At 39.2% G+C, this 19,069-nt stretch overlaps 2 protein-coding genes across 2 annotated transcripts in view; one reads left to right on the top strand and one right to left on the bottom strand.

Moving 5' to 3' along the window:
• Positions 1–7,290: 7,290 nt before the first annotated feature.
• papss1 (3'-phosphoadenosine 5'-phosphosulfate synthase 1) lies at positions 7,291–17,890 on the bottom strand. The gene is made up of 12 exons (XM_077605239.1): positions 17,631–17,890; positions 16,376–16,490; positions 15,584–15,819; positions 15,373–15,511; positions 14,443–14,561; positions 14,252–14,365; positions 13,583–13,694; positions 10,977–11,182; positions 9,649–9,784; positions 9,308–9,576; positions 8,242–8,471; positions 7,291–7,527 (listed from the first exon to the last, which is right to left on the bottom strand). The coding sequence occupies exons 1-12, from the start codon at positions 17,688–17,690 to the stop codon at positions 7,374–7,376; spliced, it is 1,890 nt and encodes a 629-aa protein (XP_077461365.1). The 5' UTR covers positions 17,691–17,890; the 3' UTR covers positions 7,291–7,373.
• Positions 17,352–19,069, top strand: part of sgms2a (sphingomyelin synthase 2a) — an 11,576-nt gene continuing 9,858 nt past the window's right edge. The window contains exon 1 of the mRNA XM_077605240.1: positions 17,352–19,003. Within this exon, the coding sequence (XP_077461366.1) occupies positions 18,855–19,003 (149 nt within the window). The 5' untranslated portion in view covers positions 17,352–18,854. The remainder of the gene's footprint in view (positions 19,004–19,069) is intronic.

Raw genomic sequence — 19,069 nt, 5'->3', positions numbered from 1 at the left:
ACTAAAAACAAACTAATTTGTTCCACCCAAAACAGGATATTGCATTGGAAAAATGTTTTATTTGTTCTAATTCGCCATCTATTGACAAAGTAACAAATAACTAGTGGTTTAATAGTACTAAAATGTGTTTAATGGTACTAAAATCAGACTTTTTAGCATGGCAGCGCGCTCGTAACATAACATATACAAATTTAAATGCACTTGAATTACCATGCAGACACAGGGCCGAGGACTGTTGATCTAAGTTCGCAATAAAGATCTGTGAAGGACTCTTAAATTGCTTTGACTTGGATTCCGGCAGATGGCAATAATCGAATCAAATTCCGAAAATACTCGCATATTGGACAGCACCTCCCACCCCCTACATGAGTCTGTGGAGTCCCTCCGAAGCTCCTTTAGCAATAGACTGCGGCACCCTCATTGCAGGAAGGAGCGCTTCCGCAGATCCTTCCTCCCATCAGCTGTCAGGCTCTTTAACAAAAAAATGGCTGTGTGTTAAGACCTACCATATGCATGCATGTACATTTATGTGTATGTATGTATGTATATATGTGCTAAGCAACACGCTTATTTAATTATATATTTATTCATGTATTTTTTTCTTGACCTACTTATTACCTATCTATTTATGTCTAAAATGCCTTTCCTATTCCTGCATCCTCACCCTCTTGCCACTGGAACAACGAAATTTCCCGAATACGGGATGAATAAAGTTATCCAATCCAATCCAATCCAATATTGTTTTTAAAATAGTGTCGCTCGTTTCACCTTTTATGGAAATTGTTATGCTTACTTGTGCAAATTCTTATGCAGTTGTTTTTGGTTTCCGACCTGATAGGCAATTGTTGTTGCAGTTGTTTTTTGACCTTAATTGTGTTATTCGGTTAGCTTATGCAATTGTTTGAATAAGATAACCTTAAGTGTTTTGATTATGTGCGACTAAATGGACAGAAGAGGAGCCAGGATCTATTCTCACTAGCAAGTTATCGCTGGATTATGTCTCCGATGTCTCTCCCTTTATTAAAGTATACCTATTAATAAACGTATCACTATCGCTAACAATTCCCTCATCATAACAATGGAATGGATTGCACAAAATGAATGACCCAAACATGGAAGGATGATGCTTGTTAGACCATAAAACTTCTAAAACTAGCCGCTTTGTTATCTAGGTTTATTAGCTGTTAGCTCAGATTATAGTCAGAAAAAAAATCTACAAACAAACTCATAAAAATCCAATCCAAAATCCAAAGCTACTCCAAAGATTCCCACAGCCTGTTTTATTATTGTTGGGCACTCGAACAAACCGTCGGGCCTCTCAGGTTAAATGAGTTTATTTATTTGTGGTCGGAAAATCGAAACAAGATCAAAGATAATATTGTTTAGAAGACCATTTGCACGTCCACTATTCCCAATCTGTGTTTCATTACTTTATTTATCCTCCATTTGCAGGCCTGCGTTTCCTAGTGTGTCACAATTCTTCAATTCTACGTCTGCTTTCCAACAAGCCGTTGACTGATTGCTGCAAATTGGGGATCAAAAGCGACAACGAATTCCAAGGCAAATAAAAGCGCCGAGTTCGCCGGGAAGTCGCCGTGACGCATCACTTCCTCATCACAGTTCTTCGTTAATGGCCTCAAACGCGTCTGGGAGTGAATCAACATCCCGCAGGTAATTTCGAGTCTTCGGTTTGCCGAGGAAGTACGTTTTGGGGAATGTGAGTTGATTTGTAGGTTGCACCTGTTTTATTTTTTCATCCGCTTCGTCATCTGGTGACATCATAGCGTGAAAAACGGCCGAGGTGAGGCGGCGGCGGCCGTGCACGGAAAAGATGTGGAGGCTGCGGGAGGTCAGCTGACTCAACGCTCAGGTATGTTTTGGCACTCTTTGTCTTGCCAGGTTCGCGAAATAAGCGTCGTTGTAGCCAGTGGCGCCGCCGTGGTCGCTTTGGGCCTCCACCACATACGTATGCACCACAAAAATGTGGTTTTCAAACACATAAATGCACACATAAATAAGTAAACAATGTACAAGGCCACTGTGAAAGAAAAAAAACAAGTTGGTTGTTGCGAAATACAAAAATACAATTTTATTTTACTGGTGAACGACATGGTATGCTGCTTGTAGAGCAGGGGTGTCAGACTCGGGTTGGTTCGCGGGCCGCTTTAACGTCAACTTGATTTCATGTGGGTCGGACCATTTTAGATATAATATTTAGATTTTATTTTAATAAATTGATTAAAAGAACTGGATTAGAAGCCCTGAATATTCAGTTTTTTTTATAGATCTAAAACAATGTTTATTTTAGCTTTTTTATATATTTTTAGATTTTACAAAATGATTTTTGAACTAAAAACAGACAAAATTGATTAAAAAATTACAATTATGGATTTAAAAGGGGGAAAATCAGGATATTTAATATACATCTATACTCTTCATTTTAATTTTATCCTAAAACAGAAAGTCGGCATGAATGATTTATTTTCCCGGGCCACACAAAATGATGCGGCGGGCCAGATTTGGCCCCCGGGCCGCCACTTTGACACGTGTTGTAGAGAATAGTAGTTATAGTATATAGTATATAGTTTCTTTTATTTACCCAGTAAGTTTTGAAAAGTAGTTTATTGTGGTTTATTCCCTCGAGCGTTTATATCTGGAGACATTGTTGGCATCAAAATTGTTCAAATAATTTGGGGGAAAATTGAGAATTTTAAAGGCAATATCGTTACATTTTTCTTCTTCTGTATTTAAAAAAAGATTATTTGCTATTTGCTATTTGTCTTTTTTAACTAAATAAGTTGTACAAAAAATATTAGAAATTAAAGAAATCAGAGATGAACTTTTTTGGTTTGTTTAAAAACAATTTTAACAAGTGTTGTTTTCCTCTACTTTATTTAATTTGATTATTCAGTTCGTTTTTTTTTCTTACCAAGAGGAAAAACACGTCTCTCTTTAATTTGTTATTAACCAACATTCCACAGACGAGATTGAGTAGAGTCGTTTTTATTTTGTAGGTTCGGCGTTTATGTTATTCAACCCAAAAGATCAATCAAGGAGGTTCAGATCCACGACAGAAAAGAGCGCACGCAGTCGACAGTTGTAATAAAAATCCAAATCTGGCCTCAGTTTGCGGCCATCTGTCACACTGACAGCTACCGCTACCTCTCGTCTGGTCCGCGGCCTCCTGCAGGTGCCGCTGCAGTGGTCCGCCATCACGAAAACCCCCTTTTTTATGTTCCCTGCTCATAAATCCAACCATCCGACTAACTTTAGTACTAGAATTATTTTCAAGTGGCTTTTAGGGATTCATTGAATACTTAATACAACATCAGACTCTATTTTCTGTTCAGGATGCATCGAGATGGAGAGCTCTGATTTAAAGGGATTGAGAGGAGCCACCTTAATTGGCAGCAGATGGAGTCAATTATTGAGGTAATTATGACCTAGTTCAATCCAAATTACTATAATATGAAGGACAAAATCGTGTGTGGAGATATTACAAAGCCTGCCACAATTCGATTTAATTTGATTAGTTCGATTAATTAAATGGTTTTGTGCAATAATAGCAACACCAAATGTAAAACTATTTGGACAATTTTCAACATTTGAATAAAAACCCTTTATTAAAAGATCAAATATTTAAACAACGACAATGTTAATACGTTTTGCACTTTGATCAATTTGATTATGGTGAGGTTAGGTTAGTTTAGGTTAGAACAGGGGTGTCAGACTCGGGTTGTTTCGCGGGCCGCGTTAACTTCAACTCGATTTCATGTGGGCCGGACCATTTTAGATATAATATTTAGATTTTTTTTTATATATATGGATTAAATGAACTGGATTAAAGGGCCTGAATATTCAGTTTTTTATAGATCTAAAACAATGTTTATTTTAGCTTTTTTTATATATGTTTAGATTTTACAAAATGATTTTTGAACTAAAAACACAGAAAAAATTGATTAAAAAAATTACAATTATTGATTTAAAAGGGGGAAAAATCAGGAAATTTAATATAAATCTATACTCTTCATTTTTATTTGATCCTAAGACAGAAAGTCGGCACTCATGATTTACTTTCCTGGGCCACACAAAATGATGCGGCAGGCCAGATTTGGCCCCCGGGCCGCCACTTTGACACATGTGGGTTAGAACTTTATTTCATCCAGTATTCAGGAAATTTCTTGGTTGCAGTAGCAAGAGTAGCAAGCACAGACACAGAAGACATTGTAGACCTAGGTAAAAAATGTTTTTTTGTTATATATTATATTTTATATATTATCTTATATAACGTAATTTTACACACTACCAACGTGACTAAGCACATCTTAACTCAAGTGAGGCTCATCCATGGAGTTAGTTTGCTAATAAAAATAGGATTAATATTTGGAAAGTCTCTGGTAACCCATAAATAAAGCAGCAGTGTATTAGAAAACAAAATGCAGGTCCCGAAAAAATGGCATTTCTGGAGTTGATTTTGTTTTCCTCAAGGCAATGTTTTTCTTTTTTGGCGCGGCGCATCCGATCTCTTCATGTTCACGCCGGTCAAATCAGCCCCTCCGAGCGAACGTCGTTCAAATATTACGTTGACCTAAATCTCCCCAGTTGAATAAGTTACGAGCGGGCTGACAAATAAAAGGGATAAACAAAGATGAAGTGTTGGGAGAGCCGGGCCCACCGAGGCAGATGTATTACATGATGGGCACGTGACTGAAATAATGCGGTGATTAAACTCTTCCATGTGGGGTTTTATGTCGGTGACTCGGTTTCTTTGTATGGTGGTGGCTTGGAAGGTCATCACATGTGCTTCTCATCAGGTAACAAGCAGCGCTTGTAAATCCTACGACAATCTAGTGTTCTCTTCTCAAGGGGCTCTTGTGAGGGGCAATCAGTTAAGTAGGCGGATTATAGTCATGTAAAAATGACCCAACGTTTTATATTACCGGAAACGTCACAGCAAAAATGTCCTTAGTGCAAAAAAATGAAAAAAAAAATGGGATATTTTAGAAAGTAATGAGTGACTTTGGGGTAAAATAGGCTTATATTATGTATGAAAAAATATATATAATTATTTAAGAAAAAGTCATATTTGCGAGATGTTTTGGGAGGAGAAAAATATTATGGCAGGAAGAGGGCGTTTTCTTTTTTTTGATTTTTAAGAATATTTGTGTTTACATTTTTAATTGATATTACAAAATGTGGGGTTTTTTTTTCATTAAAAAAGTAGGACCATTTTTTTTAAGAACACAATGGTACCTGACTTTTGGTTTATATTTTAGGGAAAAGTTTTAATAGAACAAAAAAATCTGAGATAATTTTTTGGGGCAATATTTTAAAAAAAGTTACAAAATTGAGATTTTTTTAGGTAAAAAGTTTTAATATGGCATTGATAGTAATTTTCTTGGTGCACTAAAAAAGAAAAATTGATTTTTTTTTTTTAATCAAATTAAAAATGTTAATTTCTAATACTGAATATTTTTTTATATTACAAACAGCTAATTTTCTCGTAACTCAAATGAACGTTTTCCATAGAAATGAACTAAAAACAAATTAATTCGTTCCAACCCTCTGAAAAAAAAACACCCAAAACAGGATATTGGATTGGAAAAACATTTGTATTTGTTCTAATTTGCCATCTATTAAAAAAGTAACAATAACTAGTGGTTTAATAGTACTAAAATGTCTTTAATAGTACTAAAATCAGACTTTTTGCACGGCAGCGCGCTCGTAACATAACATAAATAAATTTAAATGAACTTGGATTACGATGCAGACACACTCAAAAACAAATTTAATCTAACCTTACACTAAACTTAATTCTAATTTTGCTTTAAATTCTGATACCTTTCTTCTACCGGGTTGGCTCTATTTGCCCCGCCTCTACCCTGACAATGACAATTCGGATTTATTTTCTTGAAATTACATTTACAATCAATCTCAATGAAATATCACCTAAAAATCTAATTTTAATGCCGTCTTAACAATTCACAAACAATTGTATTCATCCCATCCCAGTGTTTATTAGATAGGGATTTTTTAAATGGAGGTCTTTATTAAATTTGGACAGAGGTCCTCTGATGATGGCCCCGCCCAGTTGGTGCAGAACCCACCACACGTTCTCAACGTATGGCAGCGTTTGCATCTGGGAGCCAGCTGCCGCGTTCCTGATGCAAAATTCAAAGTGATTGTGCACGCGTGGGTCAGCCGAGGGTCTCATTTAACACACAGCTGATGGAGTGACAGTGGGGAGGAATATGCGACTTCAAGGTCACGCCGACCTCATATTTAATATGCCCGGTGTCAGTTACTTTAAGCAGAACGTTCCCGTGGGATCTAAAAAAAAAAAGTCCAAAGGCATGTTTTGGTCTTTGTTAAAAATGCTTTATTGGACAAGCAAGATTAGAATGGGGATTCCGTGCTGGTGAGCATGAAGGAGCTGATTACACGTGTCGTAGATGAAATGCCACATGGAACAAATTAGCTAGCTTAGCTGCGATGTAACAAAATACTACTATACTTGAACATGCAAAATGGGGCTAAGACTTGTTCTTGTTACGAGAATAAATACACTTAAAGAAAAAACAAGCTAAAGAGTTATGAGAGTGGGTTGAATTAGGATTAATCCAGTGCTTTATAAACCTGGTGGGCCAACAGGCTTGACTAAACTGCTGTAAAATAAAATGATATGTGAACAAATGTTCTAGCTATCTGCCATTGCACTGAATTGCATTGGAGTTTTGTTTACATAACCAAAAATGTTTATGTATTATTAGTAGACATGTCAAAATTCCCGTCAACCCTGGCGTAAAATGTGCATTTTCATTGGTCGGGCCAACAGTCTCTGATTAGCCAATTCTCCAACTTTAGTTTTTTTTTTTTTAATAATTAGTCAATATGACTACAAGGCAACTTTCACACGCCCTCATTTCACCCCCCCAAAAAATTTAATTTGAACTCCACCGCCATTGACGGCGATGGACAAATGATCGCTGCCAGACCTCCCAGTCAAAATGCATTAGACGTCAATGGCAGCCCAGAGTTAACAAAAAAAAAACTTGTATATGACCATGAATTGAAATTATGAAAGCTACAGATTCAATCAAAAACTGGTTGAAATGTAACAGATAATATTTTATTGTCCTTGCATGCCATTTTCATGATGACTGAGTAATTCCATGAGGACGCTAAAGACACTTTGTAGTGATTTTGACCCACTTACTCCAAACCCAACTACCTTCATCTAATGTGCACCAGTTAGGAAAATAAAACTACATACATACAACATAAAAAAACGTAACATTAAAAATAAAAAACCCAGTAATGATGCAATGGTCCCAACATCAGGCAATCGAAAGATAGCCACGTTCCCTGTTTTGCTAGCATAACACCTTGTCTCCCTTTTCCAGAGACTTGTAGTACTCTTTGAGCACGGCCCAAGCCTTCGGCGCCATGAAACCGTCGGGTGGGTTGTCGCCTTGGCGGGCCATCGTGCGCATGCGTGTGCCCGAGATGAAGTCGTAGTCTTGATGACTGCAGAGAAGATTCAAACGTTCACTTTTTGCTAAGATTGGCCGCATACAATAAATTAGAAAATAGACTTTTACACATGTGCGAGTGAAAATATGTGCCACGTTACATTTGTAGTTTTTGTGTGCTGTCGATTGGTCGCCGGTCTTTTGGTCGCCCGGACCGCAACAACGGGCGACCAAAAGACCGGCGACAAAACAAGGTAAAACAACACGGTCTACGCATCAATAAAAGCCAACAATGGCCATGAGCAGTTTCACTGAGCCGACGTGTGAGTGTATAAGAGTTTGTATGTAAATGCGTTGTCCCTTTAAGAAGCTAGGTCCGTCAAGGTCTTAACAAGTTCTACTACAAAACACAAAAGTCCAGGAAATTTGGAGCTTTTCTTTAGCCTAATAATTACTAGGGCATTAAGTATGACTAAATATTAATTCACAGTTTGTATTTAGGGAATTTGAGCAACGATTTAAATGGTAATTATCACTAACCTTCCGGGCGACCAAAAGACCGGCGACCAATCGACCGTGTACCGTAGTTTTTAATCGCTTAGGGGGAATTCAAAATAAAATGACGGATAAGAAAATGCATTTATTTTTGGGGGGATTTCGTAACTTGGATCTTTTTCGTATTTTGTCACTAATTTGCATGTAAAAAATTTCGTAACCTGAATTGTTCGTACTTGGAGGCATTCGTAAGTAGAGGTATGACTGTACTCACTTTTTAGCTTCGTAGAAGTCCATGGCTTTTTTGACTTTGTTGTAAGCGGCGACCTTGAAGGGAACAATTTCCAGTGTGATGAGGCCCGGAGCCATGGTCAGCACTTTGGCCCCATGGGTGGGTTCGTATAGGTCTTTCCCCGTGTCGGGGTGAGGCATTCCGGCGGGGTCGCGGCCCACGATGTAAAAGTTGGCACCGGCCACCATTCGGGCGCGACAGTGCCACTGCACCTATTGGTCAAGGAAGGGTGCGTTTTACCAATGCGGACAAAAATATTTGTATAGGCGATTAATGAATTCTCCTTTTTTTGCATTGATAAGTTCATATAGAAATTAGGGTATTTACTGATATATGCGCTGCGATTTCATTGTGGAAAAATTGAAAAATAACTCAAATGTCCCAAAAAAAAATTTTTAAATAATTGAAAAGAAAATATTTAGGTGTCTTTTTTTTGTTTAATTTAAAACCTACATTAAAAAACAAAGTCAAATAAATAATAAGTTTTTCCATCTAAAATGTTCCATTGCGGAAAAATTGAAAAATAATTCAAATGCCAAAAAAATGTTTTTAAAGAATTGAAAAGAAAATATTTAGGTGTCTTTTTTTGTTTAATTTAAAACCTACATTAAAAAACAAAGTAAAATGAATAATAAGTTTTTCCATCTAAAATTTTTCATTGTGGAAAAATAACTCAAATGTCCCCCCAAAAAAAAGAAAAATAAAAGAAAATATTTAGGTGTCTTTGTTTAATTTAAAACCTACATTAAAAAACAAAGTAAAATGAATAGTAAGTTTTTGCATCTAAAATTAAATAAAAAAATATATTTTTTTCCAAAATTAAACGTAAAAAGACTAGTTCCTGTTTTGGTTTGTTTCTTTTTCATTCAAATAGTTTTCAGTGAATCAAATAAACGGTCATCGATTCATTTAATATTTAGTTACTTGCCAACTAGCAAATTAGCTTTAACATATCTACTTTGCGCATACCAGACGAATTAATTGGATATTTTGGATGACTCACGGCACCCCTACATGACGTAGACTTCAAATTTGCGCGAGCATTCACCTCGGTGGGCCCGGCGTACATCATGGGCGAGGGGAAGATAGCCACGATGGTGGAGTCCGGGTCCAGGACCCCCTCCTCCAGCACGGCGGCATGCTGTCTCATGCGCCACGGCAACGGCACGTCGTCGTCTTTGGTCCAGCCGCCTAGCGGGTGCAGCAGGAGCACGGGTCGGCGGTACCCTCGCTCCGTCAGACGCTTGTGGGTATCCTGCATCAGGAGGGCGTGCCCGTTGTGAACCGGGTTGCGCAGCTGGAAGGCGAACACGGCATCTGCGCGGGGGAGTAAACAAGAAATATACAATTTACAATGGCGGCCATCCGAGACTCAAACCCGGCACACACCTGCATTCATTTCCTTAAACTTCTGCTTCAGCTCGGTGGGCGTCAGTCGGTACTGGTCCAGTCCGTCCTTCCAATAGATTCTATCGAGGACCTGCAGGTCGCCCCCGACCAGCCAGTCGCCGCTTTCCATCACCATCTGAAATGCTAGCGATTAACAAAGTGGACACCGGAGACAAATATAGTCCAGACGCGAGACGACCGTTGGCCGTAAAAGTAAAAATAAAAAACGCTTGGGCGAGCTGGGGTGGCGCCAGACAGAATTGTAATAAAGTCCAGACTTATCAGGTCCTAAACAGCGGGATAACCCGCATAAAATGGATCCAAAGTAGAGGCTTGTGCAAAACATTATTTCCACTTTTGAGCTTTGTTGAAAAAGGTCACGAGGCAAAAAAATAGCCATCTTTAGCCATTAGCTTCTTTTGCGCAAAGTTAGTTTTTTCGCTCCAATTTAAGGTCAACAATTACATGGTCTAATCTGGTCATGAGATTAATAATGTAAATGCTCGAACAGAATGTCATGCCATGTTTTGGAGGTGTAATCATCTTTTCTGACAAAATATCATTGATTAACATGTTACATTTTTGTCGCAGGGATCGAAGGATCTGTTCACGGTGGAGAAAAGACGGAGGTCACGGTGGAAAAAGATTCCGGGGAAGAGCCAATGGGTAAGCAGGAAAGACGGGTTGCAAAAAGTAAGAATGAAAAATAGTTTGCTTTGAGCCAGAAACTCATCATAGTGCAAGATCGTATTTAACTATAACACACATTTGGGAGATTATTTTCATCATCGATTGTTATTGCAATTTTCTGCTTATAGGCTCATTTAGAAATTGTTATATTACAACCAACTTTAACATGACTGAATTTGGGCATTGAATTTTATTGAAAATTTTTGTAATTGATTATTATATTAGGTAACTATCAGTTTTACAAAATGAAATGTACGTTTTTAGTGGACAAAAAATAGGAAATTATTTACCATTTTCGCCTTTTTGTTTAAAAAAATACTTTTTTTCCTTTATACACTATGGGTTTAAATATACACCCATCTATACGAAAATCAACCCCATAAAAACCCAGCGTCCACATATGTGGCCATCTGTGACCCGGCTGACCCCAAATGTGACATCCACATATGTGAATTCCACCGGGCACTAAATTTATGACGGCGCCAGGCGCGAACATTTCCATTTAATGGCGCACCTGCCCATCCGAGCGCACACCTTTGAAACGACATCCAACCCCGAGAGCCACCCCGTAGCGTCGATGGAGAAGTTTAAGGCCACGTCCACGCAAATATTGATCTGATGCTTTTGTTGCCACTGACCTTGATGTAGGGATGCTTCTCGCAGTTGGTCCCCCACTGGCGGGCGCAACGCTCCTCCTTGCGGTGCTCGTAGAACTCGGGGTTGCGAAGGATGGCCACTCGCCTGCCTTCGTAAACCAGCGCCATGGCGCTCACGCCGTCCAGGCGTTCTTTGTCTTCCGAAGACACCGGCAAGACCACGGGCACCGAAAGGTTGATCACACCACCTCAAGTCCAAAATAAAAAATAAAAAAATCATTAACATGCGTTCCACCATACTTTATCAATCTTGGCCAATCGCTCCCTTAATTAATGATTGCAATCCCCCTTATTAAGCGATAAAAATACGTACAAATGCAACGCGGAACATATTTACACATAGGGCGCACTTAAGTCTCAAATTTTCTACAAAATGGACGGGGTGCCCAGTCAGTATGCACTAAATTCAAGATCCTGTAGATGTCGCTGTGTGACGATGACTGCTTGACTGTCGGAGTACATTGCTTGCTGACGCGCTATATTTATATATAGTGAAAGGGGAATGCGCGTGCAAAAACAGTGTTGTATTTTTGTATTTTAAATAAAAAGGGGAAAATAGTAAATAATCTCCTAGTTTTTTTTCACCAAAAATGTAAACTCATTTCATTTGTAAAAACTGATAGTTACCTAATATCGTCAATTGTTTCCCAGGCAAAAAATTCCAATAATATCCAATTTACAAATTCAGTCATGTTAAAATCGGTTGTAATATAACCATTTCGAAATACGTTATGTTTTTTTTACTGTGAAAACGCACTTTTTGGAGTAGCACCACCAATTTCGTTATACGCAGCTGTGTATGATGACAATAAAGGCTTTTGATTTGATTGATATCATGCTTAAAGCATGATAATATTAGCAGTAGACGATGATGTTTTCATCTGCTACCAACGACCACGTACACAATTTGAAATGATCAAAAAAACGTATAAAATATGGGGAAAACGTATAAGTTATCACTCTCTTCAAGTACCTTGGCGTTTAATTCTTTGACCTTGTTTGGGCTAATTCTTGATTTTTTTTTTTGGATGGTTTGGCGTAATTGACAAATAAGTATTTTTTTGGATTTTTTCGTCCTCAATGAAAGCAGATGACCATGAATTATTCAAAATGAAATGTTTTCAAACATCTGTTTTTGCTTTAGAATACAATAATACTTTTATATAGTATTCACATTCCAACTTTCCTCAAAGCCTCATAACAATGCATGTTTACTCTAAAGTACTACAAGAGTTAAAAAAAAGTGATTTATTGTGATTAGTCAACCATCCAAAACAATTGTGGCAAATGAACTTGTTTTTATTTTAATTAGTAAAAAAGCAGGCTTTATTGTTCCAGAATTGTCCCTACAAATACTTTTGGGTCCTGCAAAATGGAAGTTTATAAAGTAACTCCTAACACAGGGGTCGGGAACCTTTTTGAAAGAGAGCCATAAACAATTACTATTTTCAAATGTTATTCCCTGAGAACCATACTCAAAATTTAAAAGTCAAAATACATGAAAATGTGCCAATTTTTTAGTCATTTTACCACTTTTAAAGTACAAAAAGTATTTGAATTCTTTTGACAACATTGTTACGCTGTTGCTAATCAATGAATATCAATGAGTATCAATGAGAATAGATGCAGAAGACTCTAATGAAAAAAAAAAGGCAATGCCACAGTGCCGATGTGACGTTCCTATTGGTGCATTCGGGACTCGGCTCGCTCACCACCGCTTTCCATATTGTAGCTCAGAGCCATATGCAACCATCAAAAGAGCCACATGTGGCTCCCAAGCCATATGTTCCCTACCCCTGTCCTAACAGGACAAAGTATCCAAATTTAATGTGACAAAGCGTAGCGTCAACGTTGGATGAGCTTTTTGAAAATGTCAGTCATTATTTTAGAACGTGCTAAAACGTAGCCGGGTGTCTGAAAACATCGTGGATGCCGGCGTGCCGTCGCCTGGTCCCAACCAGCTGCTTTGCATTTAAACTCTCGCACGAGCCAGCGAAAGGGAACTTTTTTGGTTTACCTTTACAGGCCGTTCAGTGAGCGGCGGCCCAGTAAAGAAACAACAGCACTTTTCTGGCACGTCAAACGATGTCTTGTCAATCAGTGATTTAAAAAAAGAAAAAGAAAAAAATGACATACTTCAGATATCGCTGCTTTTTACGCCTTCCATACTTGGACAGCTTTGCGTTTTAAGTGCATGCCAAAATGTGAAAATAATACATCGCCTATGCTAATTTGTGCTTTTTTTAAAGCCGTTTTATGCATTTGGCAGAACAACACAAGCCTCGGGAATTGGAAAACGCTCAAGAACGCAATATTGGAATGTCTGTGAAGAACAAGTCGCTGTAATTGGAGTCCAAACAAAATGGGATTTTATGACCGGAAAACAGCACCTTTGTTAAGATGTGGACTAGCAATAAATTGCGGGGCGCCGTATCATCGCAATTTAGTCATTCACTTTTAAAGCTTTCTAAATTTGGCGTGCCATCTGTTGGCATTTTTGTTGCACTTACAAGACCATCTCTGAACTTTTTGCCTTAAAAAACTGCATACTTTGTGAGTAGTATATCGATACTAAAGTAGAATCTTACCGTCCAACAGGCAGTCAAAGTGGAGACACTGAAGATACTCTCGCTCCCTCATGAAGCCGTTGAGGGGTGTGGCCCAGCCTTCGGCCAGAACTTGGACCCACTGCATGTCAACCTGAGGTTCACACACACACACACACACACACACACAACTGTCAGTCAGCATTATATATTGGAAACATTTATTTTTTCATTTTTAACCGGTTTAAAGCCACCAAACGACATAAAACTGATAAATAACATTTAAAAAAATCATGCTCCAGTCTATTTCCCGAATACAGGATGAAATAAAATTCTAACCTAACCTAAAACCACCATTTGATACCAAAAGCGATAACCTAGCACAGTGGTGGGCAAACTTTTCCACAAAGGGCCGCAGTGGGTTCAGGTTTTAATTCCAAGCCATAAAGAGGACACTTTTTCACCAATCTGGTGTCCTACAAGTGCCGTCAGATGCTTTTTTGCTTTCTGCAGAAATCTCATTGGTTAAAGTGTGTTTACTGGATCAGTTGGAACAAAAACCTGTAGCCACAGTGGCCCTCGAGGGCCGGTTTGCCCACCCCTGACGTAGCGTTTAGAAAAGGATGCGTTACAATGCAATAATGGCTTACTAGCCATTTTTTTTCCATGCTGCCATGCGGCAGGAAATTTTGAGGCATAATAAGGAGCAACCTTTCCAATCTGAAGCGCAGGCAGCGTCTCCGCGTCATTTTTGGCGAGGTCCAGTTTGTTCTCTTGAACGTACAACTCCTTCACTTCGTAGGACGCGTCCACTGGAACGATGTCCTGCGTTGGGGGGGATAGTTAAGTCAGAAATTAACGACTGGGAGTTGAAGTTATTAACTTCTCATGCGGAGATTCACCCTCTCCTGAAGCAGGTCGACCAGCTGCTGGATGCACTCGTTGACGTTGCAGGAATCGGTTTTCAAAACTAACTCGGGAGCTTCCGGTTTCTCGTATTCGGCGTCGATTCCGGTGAAGCCTGCAGGAGGAGTAATGGAAAATATACATGTTCTAAAGGTCAAATAGGTTTAATTTCCAGATGCTAAGACTCGGGATAACAGTACAAAATCTATCGTTACGTCAATTTAAGATACAACTACTAAATTAATGGAAAAATGTACACGTAACAATCCATCAAAAACTTTGCCTTTCTCACCGACTGAGGGAATACTAATAATATAGGAAGTTAAAAAAAAAATTGAAATGTTACATATACTCTATAGCAAGGGTGTCACACTCGGGTTGGTTCGCGGGCCACTTTAACGTCAACTTGATTTCACGTGGGCCGGACCATTTTAGATATAATATTTAGATATTTTCTTTATAAATGGATTAAAAGAACTGGATTAAAAGCCCTGAATATTCATTTTTATAGATCTAAAACAATGTTTATTTTAGCTTTATTTATATATTTTTAGATTTTAAAAAATGATTTTTGAACTAAAAACACAGAAATGATTAAAAATTACAATGATTGATTTAAAAGGGGGTAAATCAAGAAATTTAATATACATCTATACTCTTCATTTTAATTTGATCCTAAAACAGAAAGTCGGCACTCATAATTTACTTTCCCGGGCCACACAAAATGATGCGGTGGGCCAGATTTGGCCCCCGGGCCACCACTTTGACACAGGTGCTCTATAGTATATTTCTATGGTATTCACTTAATTCGGGTGATTATGGAACGGATTAACCGCAAAAATCGAGGGAATAGTGTATTGCGATATTGCCCCATTTCTACTGTGAAGTCGAGTTATATAGAGAAAAAAAAAAAAAAAAGCACCTACCTCTTATTTCGCCCGCTCTGGCTCTCTTATAGAGCCCCTTAACATCTCTCTGCTCGCAAACATCCAGCGGGGCATCCACAAACACCTCGAAGAAAGGCAATCCCGCCGCTTCGTGGATCTTCCTGGCGTTGACGCGATCCTGCCAAACGCTCAATATTAGAAAGGCTCTAGCCCGGCCGGTCTGGACCGCCCGCCCGCCCGCGTGGCTTACCTTGCCGTAGGGGGAGATGAAGCTGGCCAGGCAGACCAGGCCCGCGTCGGCAAAGAGTCGCGCCACCTCGGCGATGCGGCGGATGTTCTCCTCGCGGTCTTCGGGGCTGAAGCCCAAGTTCTTGTTGAGGCCTTGACGGATGTTGTCGCCGTCCAGCGTGTAGCAAGGGATGCCGTGGCACACCAGGTACTCCTCCAGGGCCATGCTGACGGTGGTCTTTCCGGCGCCAGATAAACCTCCCCCACAAAAAACAATAGTTAAATTAGGGATGGGCTACCAAACCATTGATTTTGTCAAATCGGGCAAGCGCTGTCGTTCTTAGTACTTCCCGGTGTATATAAAGCCAAAAATGTAATCTAACTCTACACTTTTATGGGTAATGGTCAGAATCAGCCACTAGAGGTCTCAGAGTCAAAAGTTAAAATAAAAAAAAATCTTAATATTAAAAAAAACAGTAAGTAATACCTCGTTTATCACGGTTAAAAGGTTCCAAACTCCGCTGCAATAGGTGAATAACCGCGATGTAGGTTTTGATGCCGTCTAATTAAAATTATTTGTAATTTTAAAATTATTTAACTCTTGAAGGGAAATGCTGTCCTCTAGCGGCCAGTGAAATCATCTCCAATTGTGACAAAGCCTTTTAAAAAAAAGTTTATAAAAATGATTATAATGTAAAGCGGTTGAACTTATATAATGTTTACTATGGGGGGGAAAAATGAGCTCATCAATGCAAACACAATCTCTTTGTTCTAGTCGCACCCAAATATGATGTTTTCCAAAATGTAATTTTACCAGTGAGCCACACTGTGCATCCCCTGAAGCCGCCTCTGGTGCCCACCACCTGCCCACGTTTGTTCCTGCTGACGTGGTGAGCTTGATAGGTAACATTTGTGGCACGCTGCGTCCCCTGTATGGATTCAGACAATTGATTCATGGTTCAATTCATCACTCATTCGTTATGAACGCATTGAGGAGTTGTCGACTATTGCCGTTGATTGGTTGTCAGCCCCTCCCAGTTTAAGTTAATTGGACTCTACGACCGTCAGTGGCAGCCAACGAGTAAATTGGGTCAAATGGAGTGTAAGATTTGGTTGTAATCAGCAAATCAGATGTTTATTCAGTGGGAGTTAGTTTGTAGGCCATGACTGGATTTGGAGATTTGTTTTTTTATGTACACTGTTGGAATCTGGAATATTTTATTGGACTGAAATAGACAAAAAATGATATATTAATTCATCAGATTTGGGTTTTTTAGGCACTGTTGGAATCTGGAATATTTGATTGGACTGAAATAGACAAAAAATGATATATTAATTCATCAGATTTGGGTTTTTTAGGCACTGTTGGAATCTGGAATATTTGATTGGACTGAAAGACAAAAAAAAATGCTATTTTAATTCCTCACATTTGTTTTTTCTAGGCACTGTTGAAATCTGGAATATTTGATTGGGTGAAACAGACAAAAATGCTATATTAATTAATCAGATTTGTTTTTTTAGGCTCTGTTGGAATCTGGAATATTTGATTGGAGAGAACCAGACAAAAATGCAATATTAATTCATCAGATTTGGTTTTTCTAGGCACTGTTGGAATCTGAAATATTTGATTGGAGCTAAACAGACAAAAAATACTATTAATTAATTAGATTTGGGTTTTTTAGGCACTGTTGGAATCTGGAAATTTGATTGGAGCTAAACAGACAAAAATACTAGTAATTAATCAGATTTGGGGGGGTTTTAGGCACTCATGGAATCTGGAATATTTGATTGGAGCTAAACAGACAAATACAATATTAATTAATCAGATTTCGGTTTTTAGGCACTGTTGGAATCTGGAATATTTGATTGAAGAGAAGCAGACAAAAAATGTAAATTCTATTTTGTTGCAAACGGGCCACCCCTAAAAATCTACCCGAAATGTCGATTTAAACGAAGTAACGAAGTAGGCAAACGCGATGATCCAGAATTGGAGTCGTGGAATAGCGACATGGGCAAATCGGATTGAGAATTGATAAAGGTGCTAAAAAAAACCTGGCAAAAACACTCACCCAGTTTTGCGCTGCATTGCTCAGCTTCTGCTTTTTGTTCAACTTTCCATACGTCTCCATTTCTTCGTTTCGCCGCTCCTCACAATTTTAGTTGGACAACTTATTTTTGGAATTCCACCGCCTTTAAAGATGACGATCCCTTATTCTGTTTATGCATCAGATCACCTGAGCCCGGCGGAGGAATTCCAATATTAGAAGGCGAGCATCAGTGATTGGGGGGAAAATAAATGTACCATTGACAGGCTGACTATAAATATCACGTATTATAGGCTAGATGTGTGATGCGCGCCTGAGGCAGCGGGGACAGATGTCGTAACTCGTTCGCCATGTTGCGTCGGAGCCACTTGAGAAACCTAAAATGACGTTTTTAATGGAGGGTGTATTTTGAAAAGGCTTTTAAAGCGGCTTCTTTATTTTAAAAAAATCAGTACATTTTAGTTAATAATTTAGTTCATTGTAAAAAGATTTTAAATTCAAACAACAACTCTTAATCATAGCCAAATTAATGCTTTTGTAAAAAAGTTTGTAATCCAGCAATATTAGTACTATTTTTAGTAGGGAAAATCAGTCACCATACAGCAGCAGAGACATTTTTCGACACAAGATGGCCGCCGCTTACTTACTCCAAGGCTAGAAATCTAGTTTTCTGTATGTGATATCTATAATGCTGAAGCCACGTCGTCAGGAGAAATTCTGACGTAGTTCCGCTTCTCCTAGAACAAATGTTCATTCGCCCCCTTCCAGTCCTAATAGATTGGACGACTGTCATCGTCAATGGTAGCCAACGAGTTAAAAAGGGGGAAAAGGCCCAAATTTAACATGAAGTGACCCAGGAAAGAAAGAGCAAATCACCCCAAAATATATGCCATTTTCAAATTTACACAGTAGCAGGTTCTCGTTGGGGTGGAGTCACGTGACAAGCGTGACGTCGCTAAGAAACCTCTATTGACGTCAACGGCAAAAAAAAACGTGCTTGTGTCTTATTTCTGGAGGGGTGTCAGGGTAAAAGCAACTCCTTGACCGCCCACTAGAGGACGCCATCGTGCCGGTTGCACACGTATTGAGTCCCACCACTCACGTACGCTCGCTCTCTTGCCTCGTTTGTCTTCCAAATTCCATTAGGTCGGCGCCGGCGAGGTCGACGCGATTATCATCCGAGTATAGGTCGAGTGGGATGGACACGAGAGGGACGGCGCGTGGAGTCTGCTTGGTGCACGGAAAACCATGGCTGACGGGGCGGAGCGAGCCCCGGAAGGCGAGGGTCGGTCCCCTGGGGAGCCGGAGCACTCCTCCCTGAGACCGACGTCGTCATCGCCGCACATCAGTGACGACGAGGCGAGCATACAAGACACACAAAGGCCCGACGTGGACAGGTAGGACCACCTTCCTTCTCAAATTAAGGAAAATATGGAAGCGTTTCCCCTTTATTAGGTGCATTC

The sequence above is a fragment of the Stigmatopora argus genome, chromosome 7, assembly GCF_051989625.1.
Source record: "Stigmatopora argus isolate UIUO_Sarg chromosome 7, RoL_Sarg_1.0, whole genome shotgun sequence".
NCBI lineage: Eukaryota > Metazoa > Chordata > Actinopteri > Syngnathiformes > Syngnathidae > Stigmatopora > Stigmatopora argus.
Note: the sequence above shows the minus strand (reverse complement) of the source record. Positions and strands in the feature narration are given on the sequence as shown.

Excerpts from the sequence above, each read along its gene's own strand:
- papss1 (XM_077605239.1), bottom strand. The coding sequence starts at position 17,690 with ATGGAGACGTATGGAAAGTTGAACAAAAAGCAGAAGCTGAGCAATGCA. Across the intron at positions 15,512-15,583 it reads TCATCTCCCCCTACGGCAAG|GATCGCGTCAACGCCAGGAA; the intron begins GTAAGCCACGCG and ends AGCGTTTGGCAG. Across the intron at positions 9,785-10,976 it reads AGAAGCATCCCTACATCAAG|ATGGTGATGGAAAGCGGCGA; the intron begins GTCAGTGGCAAC and ends CTAGCATTTCAG.